The sequence below is a fragment of the Boleophthalmus pectinirostris genome, unplaced genomic scaffold, assembly GCF_026225935.1.
Source record: "Boleophthalmus pectinirostris isolate CB_2022bp ecotype Guang Dong unplaced genomic scaffold, ASM2622593v1 HiC_scaffold_17, whole genome shotgun sequence".
NCBI classification, from domain to species: Eukaryota; Metazoa; Chordata; class Actinopteri; order Gobiiformes; family Gobiidae; genus Boleophthalmus; species Boleophthalmus pectinirostris.
The window spans coordinates 20,182,311-20,199,440 of record NW_026571115.1 but is presented as its reverse complement, the minus strand read 5'-3'; the positions used below and the strand labels follow the sequence as shown (position 1 = coordinate 20,199,440).

General features: G+C 38.5%; 1 protein-coding gene across 1 annotated transcript in view; it reads left to right on the top strand.

Annotated features, from left to right (window-relative positions):
* Window positions 1–2,638: 2,638 nt before the first annotated feature.
* fam20ca (FAM20C golgi associated secretory pathway kinase a) overlaps window positions 2,639–17,130 on the top strand; it is a 30,824-nt gene continuing 16,332 nt past the window's right edge. Inside the window, 3 exon segments of the mRNA XM_055152357.1 lie at window positions 2,639–3,274; window positions 3,793–3,977; window positions 6,782–6,860. Coding sequence (XP_055008332.1) covers window positions 2,706–3,274; window positions 3,793–3,977; window positions 6,782–6,860 — 833 coding nt within the window. The 5' untranslated portion in view covers window positions 2,639–2,705.

The window sequence follows — 17,130 nt, the reverse complement described above, 5'->3', positions numbered from 1 at the left end:
CCTGTGCATGGTTCACTATGGCTGCAGCATGTGTGGCGTCTCAGATGTGTGTCTTCCGTAAAAGAAAGTCTACCTGTCTTCCTTGATTGTTTATTGGCATACTTTATAACCATCCAAAATACACAGATTCAGCACTTCAGCAGTTAAAGACTGTATACCTCCACACTGCAAACACCTGTGTGAGCCTTTTCCTTCCCTTTTATAGGGCAGCCAATTACATAACAAATTGTGTGGCAATACAATATGGCTGCAACAAAATACCTAAATGTTTTTTGTAAGGTAGACTTTTCTGTTAGAGAAGGAAAATTCACCACAAGAGTGATTGAGTGTCATAATGTATGTTTCTCAATTCCACCAAATAAAAGGGAAAGGGTAACTAACTACAGCTGCAAATACAGTTACTCAGAATTAATATCCCAAATATGTATCTTTGCTACATGTATTTAGTTACTTTTCCACAATTTTCAATACCAAGGAGATGAAGTCTAAGGTGGTTTAAAAAGATAAAATAATGTATCATCACATCAGACTTTTAGGTTTTCAGTTCAATATTGTGTCTGCAAATTAAAAGCTCTTCTAATCTCCAGTGGCAGAGACATACCTCATGAAAAACACACAGGACCAGTCTTCAGTCTGTGTGCAGGTAACAGTTTGCAGGTTTTGATTTGCCCACAAAATATGAAACATCTTTGCTTGCATTATGTGAGGCAATACGTATAACGTAAGTTTTCAGTAAGAGTCTGCTTATGCCTTGATTGGGATTTCTAACACAATTGACACAGGACACATCATCTGTAGGTATTGGAACACAACCCAGTTGCTTAATTGATCAGATCTGATTAATTTCAGACTCAATCACCATACAAAGATGTTTTGCAAGTTAGCAATGCTTGTGGCATACATCTGTGAGGGCCTTTGTGGGGGAATTAAACTAGTTCAAACTCCAGAGTTGTGTATTTTTATGCACTGTTCATAGTTACGTGTGCACCTTATAAATTCTATACTGGCACAGTCCGTGCCTTTGAAAGCAGGCTTGTTTACTGTAGGATGGTGGCATGAATTCTTGTATTCATTGCCTGTGGGATGTTCGGCACCAACCAAGTCCAAATGTTAGCACTTTGAACAGCTCATAAACAAAACATATAAACATGTATCATTTCTTCCTTTTAACATATTAAAGAATCCATTGGGCGACTACCAGCTCCTGTACAAGGCTTCCGGCATTACAAATCACAAAACAAAATAATGAAACTAATTTGATTTGCAGAGTTCAAAGAGGAAGCAATTTAACAACTCCACGGTGAAGTTTTGAAGACAGTGGGGTCTAAATAAACACAGCCATAATTGCTCTTGCTTGAGTGTTTTGCCTCGACCAGTTTTAATGAAAGGAGCATTGACTTTATCAGCAAATTGAAAATAGCCCGGGAGAAGGCAGGCAGGTGTGTACGGCTTCCACAATATCCGTGTATAAGATTAATGTTGGTGGACGATAAATAAGATGATTAAAAGTCCTTTGATTCAAATGAAAATATTCATAAGGGAAATAAAGAGAAGTTGTTAGGGGCAGACTAGCTTGCAGGCACAGAGTAACTTTTGACTGCCTTAAACTTTTGATGGAGCTTGAAGACATGGGGATGTGAAAAAAGAGAGTCAACTAGGTCAATAGGCCCATTTTAAATTTTCATACAAATTATATAATAATTATATAATAATTTGCAGCCTAGCACGTTTCCAATACACATTGCAGATCTACTAGATTCATAATGATATGTGGTGTTATAATTGTGGTCTATATATTTTGTTACTATTAAGCCACAGGGCTAGACTACATTTTGTAGATTTTAGATTTTAGTAGACCTACTTTTGATTATTTATCACGGCTATGGGCAACTTATCTAGCCCTTGATATCATGTTTATCTTTGTCCTATTTAAATTAACTTGCCTATATTGATAAACAAAAAAATTCAAATCCAATGTACCATCCTTTTGAGGACGCACATTTGCTCAGCCTCTGAAAGCCTTTGTTTCTTCTATCGCCCTCTGTCTGCGCACAATGGCGTTGCAGGCCCAGCTGCTTTGGTCCATCCTCTTTTCCTCTTGCTAGCTCGCCTTTCATGTCACTGTGGTGCTCCTTGTCTGCGCACACGCACACCCATCTCTTCCTTATGACGCCACAAGGCTGGACATCGAGGGCTTCCATCATAATATTTAACACTCCCGCTCGGGATGAGCACTTGGCCGGAAGACAAAGCGGGGAGCGGAGGACGGATGACAAGAGGCAGCCGTGCACCTGCCAGCACTACTCATATTGAACTTTAACGAGCAACACCGACAGCAGCCACGCAACGGGACGGCGTCAAAACCCACAGCCGCGGACCACCTGCTCTTACAGAGGAATATGTAGCGCTAGATCAGAAGTATCTGCCTAAAGAAGTCGCCTGCATTTGATTCAATGCTCTGTGCGTCTGATTCACACTATCTCACAACGGCATGAATGAAGAGCGCCACTTGAGCCGCTGCCACTGTCTCGTAATGATTCCATCCAGCTGTGAGAGGAAAGAGATCTTGGACTGAAAAAGCCTTACACGTAATAGAGTTAGCAAAGGTGCGTGCGTAATGCGTGGAGTAAACAAAATATCTTCAAACCTCCGCGGCTACCCTATATAATTACACTTTTGTTGGACCTCAATGTCGGTGCTGTAAGATGCTGAAGATGATCCTATTCCGAAAATTCAGAGTATTACTACTAATGGTGTTTTTGGTGGCGTGCACGATGCACATTATGATAGACTTATTACCCAAACTGGAGAAGCGCGCGTCTGGAGCGGACGGCAGCACCGGTGACGGCGGCTGTCAGTGCTCGCATCACCCCGGAGCAGAGTCACAGAGCTGGGGAAAGAATCGCGCCAGGTCGCCGGCTGAAGCTGGCTGGCCTAATAAACACGCGCTTAGGATCCTCCAGGACTTCAGCAACGAACCCGGCTCCAACCTCACGTCCCATTCATTGGAGAAGCTCGCATCGGCCGGGGACAGAGTGGCTGCGTTTGGGAGGATGAGAGCTCCGGGAGGGAGAGCAGCAGACCTGCACAAACCGCTCATAGGGGACGCGAGCGGGGGAATGACCGTGACAGCACACGGTGGATCCAGACTGTCTGCGCTGTTTGAGCATCCCTTGTACAGGTCTGAACTCCCGGCGCTCACGGACGATGACACTTTGTTTAACGTCAACACGGACATTAGATTTTACCCCAAAACCACGGGGAGCCAGGGATGGTAAGTAGGACGACGCACGCTCAAAAGAGGGACAAGTGGGACAGTTACCACTCAGATTAAAGCTTTTCATTCATGCAGGCTCTTGGCTTATAGTTAACCTATTTCTGACCGGCTTTAACACAATAATATGGTTTATACAGTCGTATGCTTATTAATTCTCCGCAATGTTACAGTTGCATTTTAATGTCACTCAGCCTGGCTATCATTCATCTTTAATGTGCCACTAAGCCCCATATGCCTTGCCCTCATTTAGACTAGTATTGATTGAGATAAGGGAAGTGGCTGTACATAAAGATTATTTTGAGAATATTGATACCTGTGGGTCCATAATCTTAATAGAATGGCCAGTGGTGTTGAATATATTGGCATATGATCCACTTGAAGTCAAATAACCATGGATTTTACCAGTCAGTTCAATGTGATGTGTGATGTATAGTTCATATTATGTCTTCTTTCAGTATTCATTCATATAGCCATAACACAACTGCCAGATATTTACATTCTTGTTTTGATTATAGGCAGAATGAAGAGGGAAATGGTGAGGAGGAAGAGTTCTCTCCTACGGCGGAGGGCACAGCAGAGTCGTACCCAAACTGGCTGCGCTTCCACATTGGGATCAACCGTTACGAGCTGTACCCCAGACACAGCGCAGTGCTGGAGGCTCTGCTCAAAGACCTGGTCACTCAGAGGATCACTAGTGTGGGTGAGTCACCAGTTTGTAACGGACATCTGTGTGCATGTGTCCACACTCTCCACACATAAAGCAAAAACGATCATATTATTTAGTGTTTTATGGCACTTTTTACAGGTCATACTCAACTTTGATGTACAAGTGAATGGTGCCTAACTCTAAATCCAATTGCAATTTTGAACAAATCTCTGAGTCAAAGCTACAATCTGTAAATTTATTTGATTTATTGTTTTAGTTGGCAGTTTAACATTGTTCAAGCTCACTTGTAGTCTCTGGTTTTCTTCTGTCAGACCAGAAATGGCACACTCTCAGACAGCAGTAATGTAGGAAGCATCTAGTGGCGGTATGTGAGAATACAACTGGGCCAGTTTGTCGAGTATGATAAATGGTAGCTTTAAATACAACTTTTAAACTGTAATTAGCGACTCCTTATTGTGGGTATGTTCAAGTTTGTGAAATTAAAGTTGACGTTTAGCTATTACCATTTCAAAAGTCACAAACACGTTCCAGCATTTTTATAAATGTCTTTGCTCCTTTAATCACTATCAATCACTCCTAATTATGTCACATTTATGCGTCTCGTCTCCTCTATATCACCACAGCTCTGGGCCCAGACTAGGCCATAAAAAACGTCTGTCTGCAAAAACGAAATCACGTCTGAAGTTTATGAGCGTTTGTGCTTTGGTGCTCCCTAATTGGTGCGCACATAGCACTTAACTGTCTCACTAGAATTACCAAACACACTTGGAGCCTTCCCTTGTTCAGCACTTTCTCCATGCTGTATTGCTCTGTACCTGTCTCCTCTCTTCCTCCACTCCTCCTCCCCTCTTCCTCCCCTCTTTTGGGTCAGCGGTGGCCCTTTTGTTCAGTCTTTCGGATGGATCCATAAATCATAGGCATGGGAGCGTGAGGGGGCTCAGGTGAGGCGGATTTATCATCACAGCAGGATAGGGTGACACAAGCAGCACCAGGAAGAGAAGAAGACAAGGCAATTTGTTTGTTAGAAAAGATGTACAGTTCAAGTGAGTGTATAGAGAGTGGCAGAGTGGTTAGCATTGTACTTGATAGTGTTATGTATACGAGTTACTATGACTAACATAATTATACATACACTTTTAAAAGACTTCACAATGAATAAATGGTGGCTTGGTTCAGGCTTAGTAACTAGGCCTGTCACAACAAAGTGTGATGTACGATATATCGCTGAAGAAAATATAGACTATAAACCTATAATGCTGAAACTCAATCTCATCATAGTACAGAAAAATAACAAAAAGTTCCCCACTAAGACAAAGAAAAACTCACAATACAAATAGACGCTCAAAAATGATTGTTTTGTCTAACATGCATTGAACGAAAATTTGATATAGTGTTTATCGTGACATGCTTATTAGTAATGACTTAGTAGTAGTACAGAATATAAAGTGGTACCAGGTTAGTTTTTGCCATGTTTTTTGGTGACTCATGGCCATGTGCTTTAGCAAATATATCAAAATGAAAAAAAATAACATTCAGTAAATTCCCAATAAAAAAAACGAATTAAAACTAAAAAGAAGAGAAAATTGCAACATAATTTTCCAAACACAGGCACTAAGTGGTATTATTTTTTGCTCATATGTGTTTAATTTTACAATCCGTTTCACATTTGCGTGATCGTTAAACCTCAATCAAACATTTAGCACATTTGAGATTGCAAAAATATCATCAAATTACGGAAAGAAATGAAAGAAATGAAAAAAATTCCACCCACCTCTAAGTAGATATTGTCAATAAGTTACAATGAAGAATTTTAGTTTTGGCAGTGGTAACAATCATTAAAATTGTTAGAAAAACAAACAATAATCTATCAATCATGTACGGCAGATGGCCTGTCACATAAGCCAAGTTATTTTCTCATGTTAGATCATTGCACATATCTAAACACACAATCAAGAAGGATTACTTTAGCATTAGAACAGCCTTTTATATCACCAGTACGAAGAGGAGCACTGAGGACAGACCCTTGTGGATTGTAGCTTATAAGGTTCAAGGTCATGGTGTTGAATCGTCTCAATCCACAAAGGTTTGACTGTCTCGCTGTATCAAGTTTAAAAGATTTCCCCGGGCGATATTCTCTGACAAATATGCCACGTGCCACCGCTGTTATAATGCTCCCAGTGTATCTCTTCCCTCCTGGAGATGAGAAGCCCGCACTCACTCATTTGAGGTTATTCGGGTTGGACTCTGTGCAACAGTGTATGCGAAATCCCGACAAGCTTTTGAAAATGAGTCACGGTAAATTGCATGTGCTGCCAGGGGTGAGTAAGACGAAGCCAAGTCGTCTTAAGAGCTGAGAAAATTAATGAAAGCACGGGGCTCTGTGTACAAGCAGGAAGTACTGCGTGAATGAGCAGAGCAGGCAGCTCATAGCAGGGGGTAGGGCTCATCAGTATATGCACTTTAGACATGTCATTTCATTATGGCTGGATATACAGTAGACATTTATTACCATGGAAAATGTCTGGGTATTAGCTAATCTTATGGGGTTTGTAGATTACGACCATAGGAGGTAGAACATAGTGAGTTTGTACAGAGGATGTACGCAGGAAAACACTCCCACATTAATTCCTTATAAACAATTTAGATTCACCACATACTAAATCAAAACTAAACTGGGACAAAACCTCAAACTAAACCTGATTAAACACCATGACTAAACCAAAATCAAACCAGGGCCAGAGTGACTTCCAAAAAGTTTTCATTAAAATAATGGTCAAACAACTTTATTTGAAATACTAAAAATAATAATGTTGTTTTTTTGTTTTTTTATCTTGCAGCCATGAAATCGGGAGGCACACAGTTGAAGTTGATTCTGACTTTCCAGAACTACGGACAAGCGTTGTTTAAACCAATGAAGTAAGTTTTTTTTTTTTTTTTTTTTTTTTCCAATTCTTAACTTGTTATATAACTTATTATTATATTGCTACACATCTTAAAATTTCTCTCACATTTTTCCATTGTATGATCCTTTCCTAGTGGGGAATCAACTCTCTACTTTTTAATTATCATCTTCAGGCATTTGTGTTAATTAAAACGAGCACTGAGCCACTGTGACAATGTCTACAGGGAGGCAAGTCTTACTGTACACTGGTATTATAGACTAGATAACACATCTGTTAATCTGTACTCCTCAAATTTGAATATTACTGATTTAAACCTAATACCTGTAAGTCTATTTGATGACCCACACTTCTACCTCTTTTTACCTGCCCTTTGTTCAAACTCCTCTGGTCTCTAGTCTTCTTCAACTACCATCGATAGCATCTAGTGGTGATACGTGAGAATACAACAGGGACAGCTTGGCCAGTCTTATTAAATATGGTAGTTTTAAAGAACTGTTAATTCTTTGATTTTGTTTTTCATGTTTTTAAGAGTCCAGTGTAATGCCTTTAAGTTTCCATCATCCATTAAGCATAAAGCATTGTTTACACATGTCCCTCAGAGATTATCCCCCAATCTCTGCCAATCAGATCATGCCCTGTCAGTTTTAAAACATGCCTGCCCTTCAAAGTGCATATTAGCTGCCAACAGGGACTATTAACATCACATATGACATACACTGAATCTCTGAGTAATGATAAATATACTAGAGGTGACATGCATGTAGCTCTAAGCCAACATGGTATTACTGCAATAACATCAACATGTGGAAAACTGTATGAAAACGTGTCCCAGAGCTGGGCTTTTGGCAGTGGCAATGAGAAGTCAGTGACATATAGCATCTCAGGAATTACATGTATCAGTGACAATAATATAAATACATGTATGGATTATTTAAATGAGTAAATTGGCATATCTATTTCAGGATTATAACCCAGTTTAATCCTTGTGTTGATGAGAAACTTGGTTAAAACTCAGATTACGGATTTGATGTTATGAATCTATATGACTCTGTACCTTTGAATTGAAGAAATACTTGGAGAAGAGACAGAAGGGCTAACCACTCTGCCATTTTGCACTTATTGTTAGTTCTGGTTGATAAATTACTAGGGAGATTTGATGCCAACTAGCAATTTTACAACAGTCTTTCAAAAATAGTCTATTTATATTGACTTGATTTATAATAAATGCTGAATGAAATGACTTGATGTTGATAAGTTGTTTTGACAGTAATTACATACGAGGCCTGAATTATGATTTGGTCTGTGTACATGTCTCTATTTAGTCTGTCATCTCCCTTTGAGTTTTTACACTCTGAAGAATCCCTCAAGATTTAAAAAAAAAAAAAATGCTTTCAAATGTAAAAATATCACCTCTTGTTCTGCTTTTTTGTCGAGAACATCTGCCGGTTTCTCTGTCAAGAGCTCTGATCTGTCCCATTTTTCCTCATCATAAAAACTGGTGCATTCTGGGTACAGTAGTTCAAACCATTTCAGCTGCTATTGTTTCGCATTAGCTGTCCCATTGATCAGTGTCTAGTGGTGCTTAGTGGAGCGGGCTTTGAAGCTGTAGATCTCCTTTAGGTTCATTCAAATGGTGAAGTGGTACGGGCTGGGAGACTGGCGGCTGACAGGCTGACACACACGAGCACTGTGCTGTGTAGTTCAGCTGAGCTCTGGAGAAGGATTTCACTTTTACCTGTCTGAATAAGTCTACAGTGTGCTGGGAGATCTTACTCATTTTGTTTGCATGGGTTAGTCTTTGCGTTATGCTTGGGTCCCATACTGGAAGTTAGGGCTGTAATAATAACATAAATATTGTGATATCGTATCGTCAAAATTCTCACAATAATATCGTGGACCATCACAATATATCAAACACTAAGTCACTTTGCTTAAATTAAGAGTTATGGTGCAGCAGTAGCTAAAAAAAGACAGAGGAAACTACATAGACCATGATCCTTGCTCTATTTTACTGTAGACTACAAGAAGAAATAACAGTTCTAAGCATTTTTAAGTCTTAGTTCTTTGTATTAAGTCTTGTCAAGACATTTTAAGAGAAAAAAGAGTTAACAGTTTTGTTAGCCTCTGCAAAATATCACAATAAATATCGTACCGTCAGATGTATATGATGAAAATATCGTACAGAGAGATGTGGATATTGCTAAATCCCTAATCTTGAGCCTCCCCACGATATTGTGAGCTTTCCCACGATCGCAATAAATATCGTACCGTGATGTTCATACCATGACAATATCGTATCGTGAGACTTGAATATCGTTACACCCCTAATGGAAATACTTGAGTCCCGTATTGGCATTAAATAGAAAAAACTGTGCACTGCTTAGTTAGTTAGCCCACACATTTTTCGGTATAATACATTTCTTAGAACCACAAGCACAATTTAGATTTAATTGTCCTGTATTACTCAAAATGGGTTTTCGTGAGCTTTAAGACAAATTAGAATGTTGTTACCTCCTCAAAAACATACCTGGGGTTGTTTGTTCCACCTTGCGATGTATTGTAGTAGTATTTTTCAAGTTACAGTAACAAATTCCAGGGCTGAAATCATCCAAATGATTCTATGGAGTTTAAAAACAGAGTGAAGCACTTCCTGTATTTCCACATGACAGCATAAGTATTTGCTGTTTGAGAGAAGAACTCAGTCTAAATTTGTAGGGTTAGTGTGTTGATGAAACAAAACAGAACGGTATGTTTATGATGAGGAAACAACATTATAATGGAGCTGAAAATAGCATAATATGGGCCCTTTAATCACGATCCATGCATTCATTATCTACATAAGAGATAGTTAAATCATTCACTTCTTCTTTGAGTTTGCGCTTCAATTCCAGCTAACCAATGAGACAAAGCAGCAAACTGACATGACACAGGGATCAGATTTGTTTTATTATCATGACCCTCCAGCCCCAAGTATGACAAACTTACAGATACTGAAAACTGCGACACAGAGAAAGTTTGGAGGACGTTGCACAATGCCAGCTCACTATAACTTTGCTTCTCCAGCTGGAAGATGCTATGTGCCCATCCTTATGTGCCAAGCCCCCGCTTCCCCAATGCCTGCCAAAGGAACTCTACATAAACCATAATGTTCATGTCCTGCTAATTGGGTTTGTCAGATTGAGGGTTGGGATCGAGGGAGGAGCTGGGGGCCTCAGATATGCAAAGAAGAATGAATCCTCTAGCATGCCCACTGCACTGCTTTTGGATGGGGCTGGTAGACTAGCGCTGGAGGAGGCTTTATGAATTACAAAAATAGCCCTGGTGACTTTGATCATGTTTGTTTGTTGTTTTCATGCTGAGAGTTCTGTAGTTGGGATGCATGCATATAGTGTGTGTTGAAGCTATAGAAACTCAGAGACAGTTCTTTTGTGCTTTCGACTTTTATAGTTATAGTAGTATTATTTTTATTTAGTTATGTTTGACTTTATGGTGACAATGTGTTTCAATAGAGAAAAATGTCATATGTGTACCTAATAATGATGTAATGATATCCAAATCTCACTGTACAATATTTATTGCTATATTTTGTGGAATATATTCACAACAAAATTGTGAATATGCTACTTTTACCTCTTAAAATGCCTTGACAAGACTTAATTAAAAAAAGACTTAAAGAGCTTTGAACTATTTCTCCATGTATTTTGCAGCAAAGGATCATGGTCGATGTAGTTCCCTCTGTTTATTTAGCTATTCCTGCGCCATAACAATGAATTTAAGCAAAGAAACTTGTAATTCGATATATTGTGATGGCCCACGATATTATTGAGAGACTTTTGATGATACGATATCACGATATTTTGGTTATTGTTACATCCCTAGTACCTAAGTAAAGGTTTTTATACTTCTGATGAATATATATAGTGCCAAACCAACTATACAACATTATCTGATTAGCCGAACCAACTATACAACAACTCTACTTATATATATATATATATATATATATATATATATATATATATATATATATATATATATATATATATATATAGTATATATATATATATATATATATATATATATATATATAGTAGAGTTGTTGTATAGTTTATATAGTAGTAGTATATATATATATATATATATATATATATATATATATATATATATATATATATACTACTATAGTGTAGCGTGGCATGCCTTATTCAAACCCTCCATATGTTTAGCAGTGCGATTCTATCTTAAGCTCATCCATGCTCCCACACAGCAATTTTACATAAATATACAAAAGCAGGATATAAAAAAAAAAATTACTACAACTTCACAAACTTAATGTGATGTGATGTGGTTTTATTAGCAAGATACACACTGATTATTATGTTTTAGTGCTCTGAAGGGGGAGTGTGCGGAGAGCAAGGGGAACATTACAACATGTTAATACATTGGTTTTGGTGAATGTAGCAAAACAATAAAAGGCATCATGGTGATCTATGTTTGTTTATAAACTGTATGTTAGCACTTAATGCCCCATAGAGGTGTAATACTCCCTCTTACTCTTACATACTTACTTATGTTTTTTGGTGGAATGTCTGCCATCTACTTGTATTCATCAAGATGTTCCACAGTATGGCATTAAACTTATCTCCATAAAGAACAATATGTGACACCACCAGGCCAAGTTACAGATTAGATCTGTGGAGAGGGAGGCCACTCACAATACAGACGCATGTTTTTAAGATTATTTCTGAAATAATAAAAACACTTGGAATAGAGGCGATGCAAGAGATAGATGACTTGTAAGAATGCCATACTGTGGAACATTCTTCATGAGTCAAATAAGTGGCGGACGCTTGTACCTTTAAGTTTAATGCCATGTAAAATACATTGTTTGGCAAGTTACTTCAAAACTGTAATGCATTATTTATTATTTGTTACTGTCATTTCAAAGTAATTCATTACACTACAATATTACTGCAATTAAAATGTAAGGCATTACACGACTATTGCATTACTTTTAAGTTACTCACACCAAAATAACTGTCGAGCGAAGATGCCGAACTTTTGCACCGTGTATGGACTGAACCAGGACTAAACCAGGACTGAAGCAGGACTAAACCAGTACTAAACCACGTTTAAACCAGGACTGAACTGAGGACTGAACCAGGACTGAACCAGAAGAAAAATGGAAAAACCCACCACTTCATAAAAATGCATTGTAACGTGCATTACTGACATTTGTACTGAGTAAATTATGACAATTTTTTTTTCCCTGTAATGCCTTACATTACTGTGGTACAGCAAAAAGTAATGCATTACAGTAATGTGTTATTTTTATAACGTGATACTCCCAACACTGGTAAAATATATACATATGTACATGTAGATATATTTTAAAATAGTACACTTCTGAATCCTTTCACTTGGAATAAATATATTTCTTTAGCACCTTCTTACTACATACAAACACAGTGACAGCTTTGGTTTGCCAGCTCCCTCACCACCGCTGCCATAGCTCATCCGTCAGCGGGTGCAAAGTAGATATGGTATGTACAGTTACAGACAGACAGATGTTCTCACAGCTGCAGTCTCACGCGCACACTGGAGTTCTGGTGCTGCGAGCAGGTCATGGGGTTCACCCCTCCATCTCCTCCATGCCCCGTGCACTGTGTCAAATCCACCGCCGGGGCACACAGCAGCTGGGTGAGACTCTCTGACTGCTGGTGTTACTATGGCGGTGATGACTGATATCTCACACTCAATATCACACCGCTTTATGCAGTGTTCATTATTTAACAGAGCTCTAATGGTTTTACAGCAAGGGCAAAAGCGTCTTATGTAATGTTTAAGATGCGGCAGAGATGGACAGTCTGGATGTGTTGCTGGCTCTAGTGAGACGATCAGATGTGAAATGAATCATTTTTTTCCTGACTATTTTTGAAAGCAATAGACTCCTCTCACACATGTTATTATGAGCATTAATATGAGTCGATTAGCAATGTTAAAGAGCCTGTATTTTGCTATTTTCTTTGATCAGTGTTATAATGTTCTTTCCTCATCACAAAGATCCACCTTGTGATGTCATGTGGTAATATAGGAAAAAATCCACTGTGTTTTTAAACTCCATACACCTTCACTAGATGATTTAGTTGATTTCAGCCTTAGAAATGCCAATCCCTACTGAACAGAAAGATAAAAGGTAACTTGAAAACTACCAATTCATGACATCACAATGTGGCATACAGCTTTTTAAAGATTTTAACCATGCTGGTGTTCCCTCACAACAAGCGTGTGTCAAGTTTTTTTTTTTTTTCTGTTGATTCAAGCACGTTTCAGTAATTTGTTATCGTTCTGCATTTGAGGCTAGAGTAAAAGGTGGATATTTGTAATGTCTTCCTTTTCATTTTTTTAAACTTACCTTGTCACAAGGGATTGCAGCTCAGCATTAGGCCTTTAGTGCACATGTCTGTGTCAGAGCAAATCTTAAATAACTTTTCTGACAGCTTCCTTTTTTACTCTACTCTAGTTCAGATAGTGCTACCAAAAACACACACATTTTTAGACATTTATTTATTTTAGACACCAAACAGGTTGCGGTCGTCTTCCAAAGTTTGAGTTTGAGTTTGTCACAATTTCAGATGGAGAGCAGGGGCCTGTATAGCTCTATGGGAGATCCACAAATGTTGAACCTTTTCATTATTTGTTAGAGATTGACTTTACAAACCTGCCATATTCATCTTTTGGCTGGAAATCCTTTCAGCTGACAACAGTTCTGTATTATATGGTTTAAAATGTTAAAACTTTCTGAAGCTATTTTTATTAAAGACAGTGCAGTCCGTGCCAGTTTTTGTTCCATGTGGATAGGAACAGTAATTACAAAGATATTATATAAACCAGGTGAACAAATCTGCTATCAGACGTTAAATGACAAATTAAACCATATAATTTTGACCTGTCCTCCAGCTCAGTTTTAAACTATCAGGAGTCCAGAACAGCGTGATGAACCCAGCCTATGTTTTATTGGGGTAATTCCTTGGTTTACTGCTTCTTTTATATCTTGTCACTTGCTTTTGTGCTTCCCTCTCAAAGCTTTTCAGTCTGTATCGGCATCAAACATTTTTAATACATCATACTGGACCAATGGTGGAAGAAGTATTCAATTTTGTAACTTAAGTAAAAGTAAAGATATCACAGCAAAGAAATACTCAAGTAAAAGTACAAGTGTCAGATGTATTAAAATATTAAAATACCAGTTAAAAAGTTTACTTAAAGAGTAAAAAGTAAAAGTATTTTGCACAGATTTTGAGATCCAATAAAGCTTCAAATGTAGTGATTTTGATACAGATGTGTGTTGAATTTTGTTCAGCAGAAACAAATGAATCATCATTGAATCATTTTTTCCTAGCTGGGATTTTTCTTTTCTTTTTTTTTTAATTATGAACAACGCTTCTGCCTTCTGCCTACTTTTACTTCTCAGTCCAGTTAAAAAATGTAGTGGAGTACAAAGTGCAGATACCTGCTCTCAGATGTGGTGAAGTAAAAGTAAAAATGATCCACTTCAAAATGTACTGAAGTGAAGTACAGATGCTTAAATGTATACTTGAGTACAGTACTTTACTACTTTTACTTTGTTACCTTCCACCACTGTACTGGACCTTTTGCTTCGGTTTCATTCTCCTTGCTTTTCTGTTAAAAAAACGAAACCATAATCCGCACCTATCAAAACAAGATTACATTTGAAACCATGGTAAATTGCTGTTGGGGTCACGTATCGACAAATCTTCCCAAATCAAAAAGTGAAATCTTATGTAACATGTTTTGATTGGGTCTGGTAGAGGAGCTGTTTTCTCTGTGTCTGTGGGCGGCAGTTGCAGTGGTGCATGTTGGCTGTGGTTCCCGTCTGTATTTGTCACTGTATTACCGTGGTTGTGCCATTGAGCCAGCCCTATGCTATCATTATAGTCTAAAATACTTGACAGGGGAATTCCTACGCTCCCCACTAAGGAATGCAGCCAGAGCACTCAACTGGAAAGCCGAAAATTCATCTAGCTCCAGGAGGTGAATTTTTAGGAACATTGGCAGTGCATTCCATAAGATTTGAAGGAGAAGAATGCAGGAGAAAAACACACGAGTTGGTACAGTTAATTGAGAGACATACTCCACGCAGTTAATGTGTTTGAGAAAATGAAGTACTTGATTACAACAATGTCCTTTAATCTAAAAAGGGTGCAATTAAACCCCAGAGTATTCAGTGTTAGATAATTAAAGGGTAAGGCTGTGCAATTAATCAAATTTTAATTGCAACTGAGATCCAGTCATTTCAAATTTCCAATGATCAGCTTGGGGCTTTTTAACAGAGAGGTCTACAGCCAATCATTTGTCAGTAAAAGTGTGTGGTTTGAAGCAGAGTTCAGCTGTTGTTCTTTTTTGTGTTAAATGTCACTGTATTAAAAGTATCTCTAATTTATGTTCTGGGAATTAATATTGAATTTTTTAAATAAAATAAGACAAAAGATATAATTTACCTATATCAAGATTCATATTTTTTTGCTTAGCCCAGTGATAGGAAAGTCGAGGAATATAGTATTAAAGCAGTATAACAGGGATGCAACAATAACCAAAATATCGTGATATATCACAGTGTATCAAATTACAAGTCTCTGCTTAAATTAAAAGTTATGGTGCAGCAATGATCCTTTGCTTCGTTTCATTTTAGACTACTTGAAGAAATAACAGTTCTAAACACTTTTAAGTCTTAGTTCTTTGGATTAAGTCTTGTCAAGGCATTTTAAGAGGAAAAAGTAGCATATTCACAGTTTTGCTAGCCTCCACAAAATATCTCAATAAATATCGTACCGTGAGATGGATATCGTGAAAATATAGAGATTTGGATATTTTTACATTCCTAATCTTGAGCCTTTCTTCCAAATCGTGAGCTTTCCCATGATATCGCAATAAATATCGTCCTGTGAGGTTCATACTGTGACGATATCGTATCTTGAGATGTGGATATCATTACACCCCTACAGTATACTATAGTGTGTGGTATTATATAGTGGGTTTTTAGTGGCTACATTCATTTTAAAAATATGTTTAGGCGTTCTGACAGAATACTTTTAAAACGATTTTTCTTTATTTGCACTCTATGGCGAGAAGCATGATTTTGCTTTAGCTTCTGTATTTGTTTTGGACAGTTATGCAACAGCATGCTTGTAACTGTCACATTACTCCACCTACCTACAGTAAACGATCGTCTTTGAGTTTATACGGGACCACACACATAGCATTATATAGTCCCTCTTCACAGGCCTGTGTAAAGCTCTGCTCACTCATTAGAACAAGACCTTTCCCAGGTGGATCACTCACCTGAATATCTGCCCAGACAACCAACAGTTCCGGGACAGAGTGGAAGAAAGGCTGCTTTTGTAACCAACTCAGGCCTTTTGTAATCACATGTAAAGGTTAATACATCCTCTGTAGGTTATAGGTGATAGAACCTGTGCTTGTTTAGGCCAGGTTCCCCACTCCTGACCTAGGTGGCAATCATCCTGTAGATGCTGCCCCCACCCCCCTCAGGTCCTGGGACAGCCCATAGGGAGAAGGAGGTCGAGGAGAATACAGCCATTGTACAGCAATTAAACCAAAGCAGGCCTCTCTATAGCACCTGTTTTTGTCCAACCAGGAAGTGGGAGGAGCCCGAGTGCCCAGGTCTGATATCAGGGGACTGTTCAGGTCGGAATATGATCCGGGGGTTTGCCTGGGGCTCCCCCTTGGCTCAATGTCCTTTCTAATGGCTCTGAGCGGTTGAGATTCAGACAGCTAGATAATGGAGACACAAAAAAGTCAATTTAAAACTAGCCATGCAGTCAAGGCAATAGTGCAACATCACCTGGTCAGTGGTGCCTATATCAAATAGATTACAGTGAGAGCAGCCATTCATCCGGCAACAGACAGCCAGGCCAAAGCAGTATACCTGCTTTATTGTCGTTTAAATACATAGAGCAAGAAATAAAATAAATACAAAATGAAGAATTTTAAACTACAAATGTCTGGAGGGAGGATTTTGGCTGCTTAAAGCTGTCAGATTCCGGTTTATAGGTGCCATTTTAAGTGCTTTTGACCATTAGATAATTCTGAGGCATCCTGTCAGGGGCAGTGGTCAACTCCAGTGCAGCGCTTAGTGACCCTTCTCCAGATCTTGAGAGACGGTCACGAGTATCAGCTCGAGGATTAACCAGTCATAGGATTCAGCATTATGACATTATGATTTGTTTGATTTGTCTTTT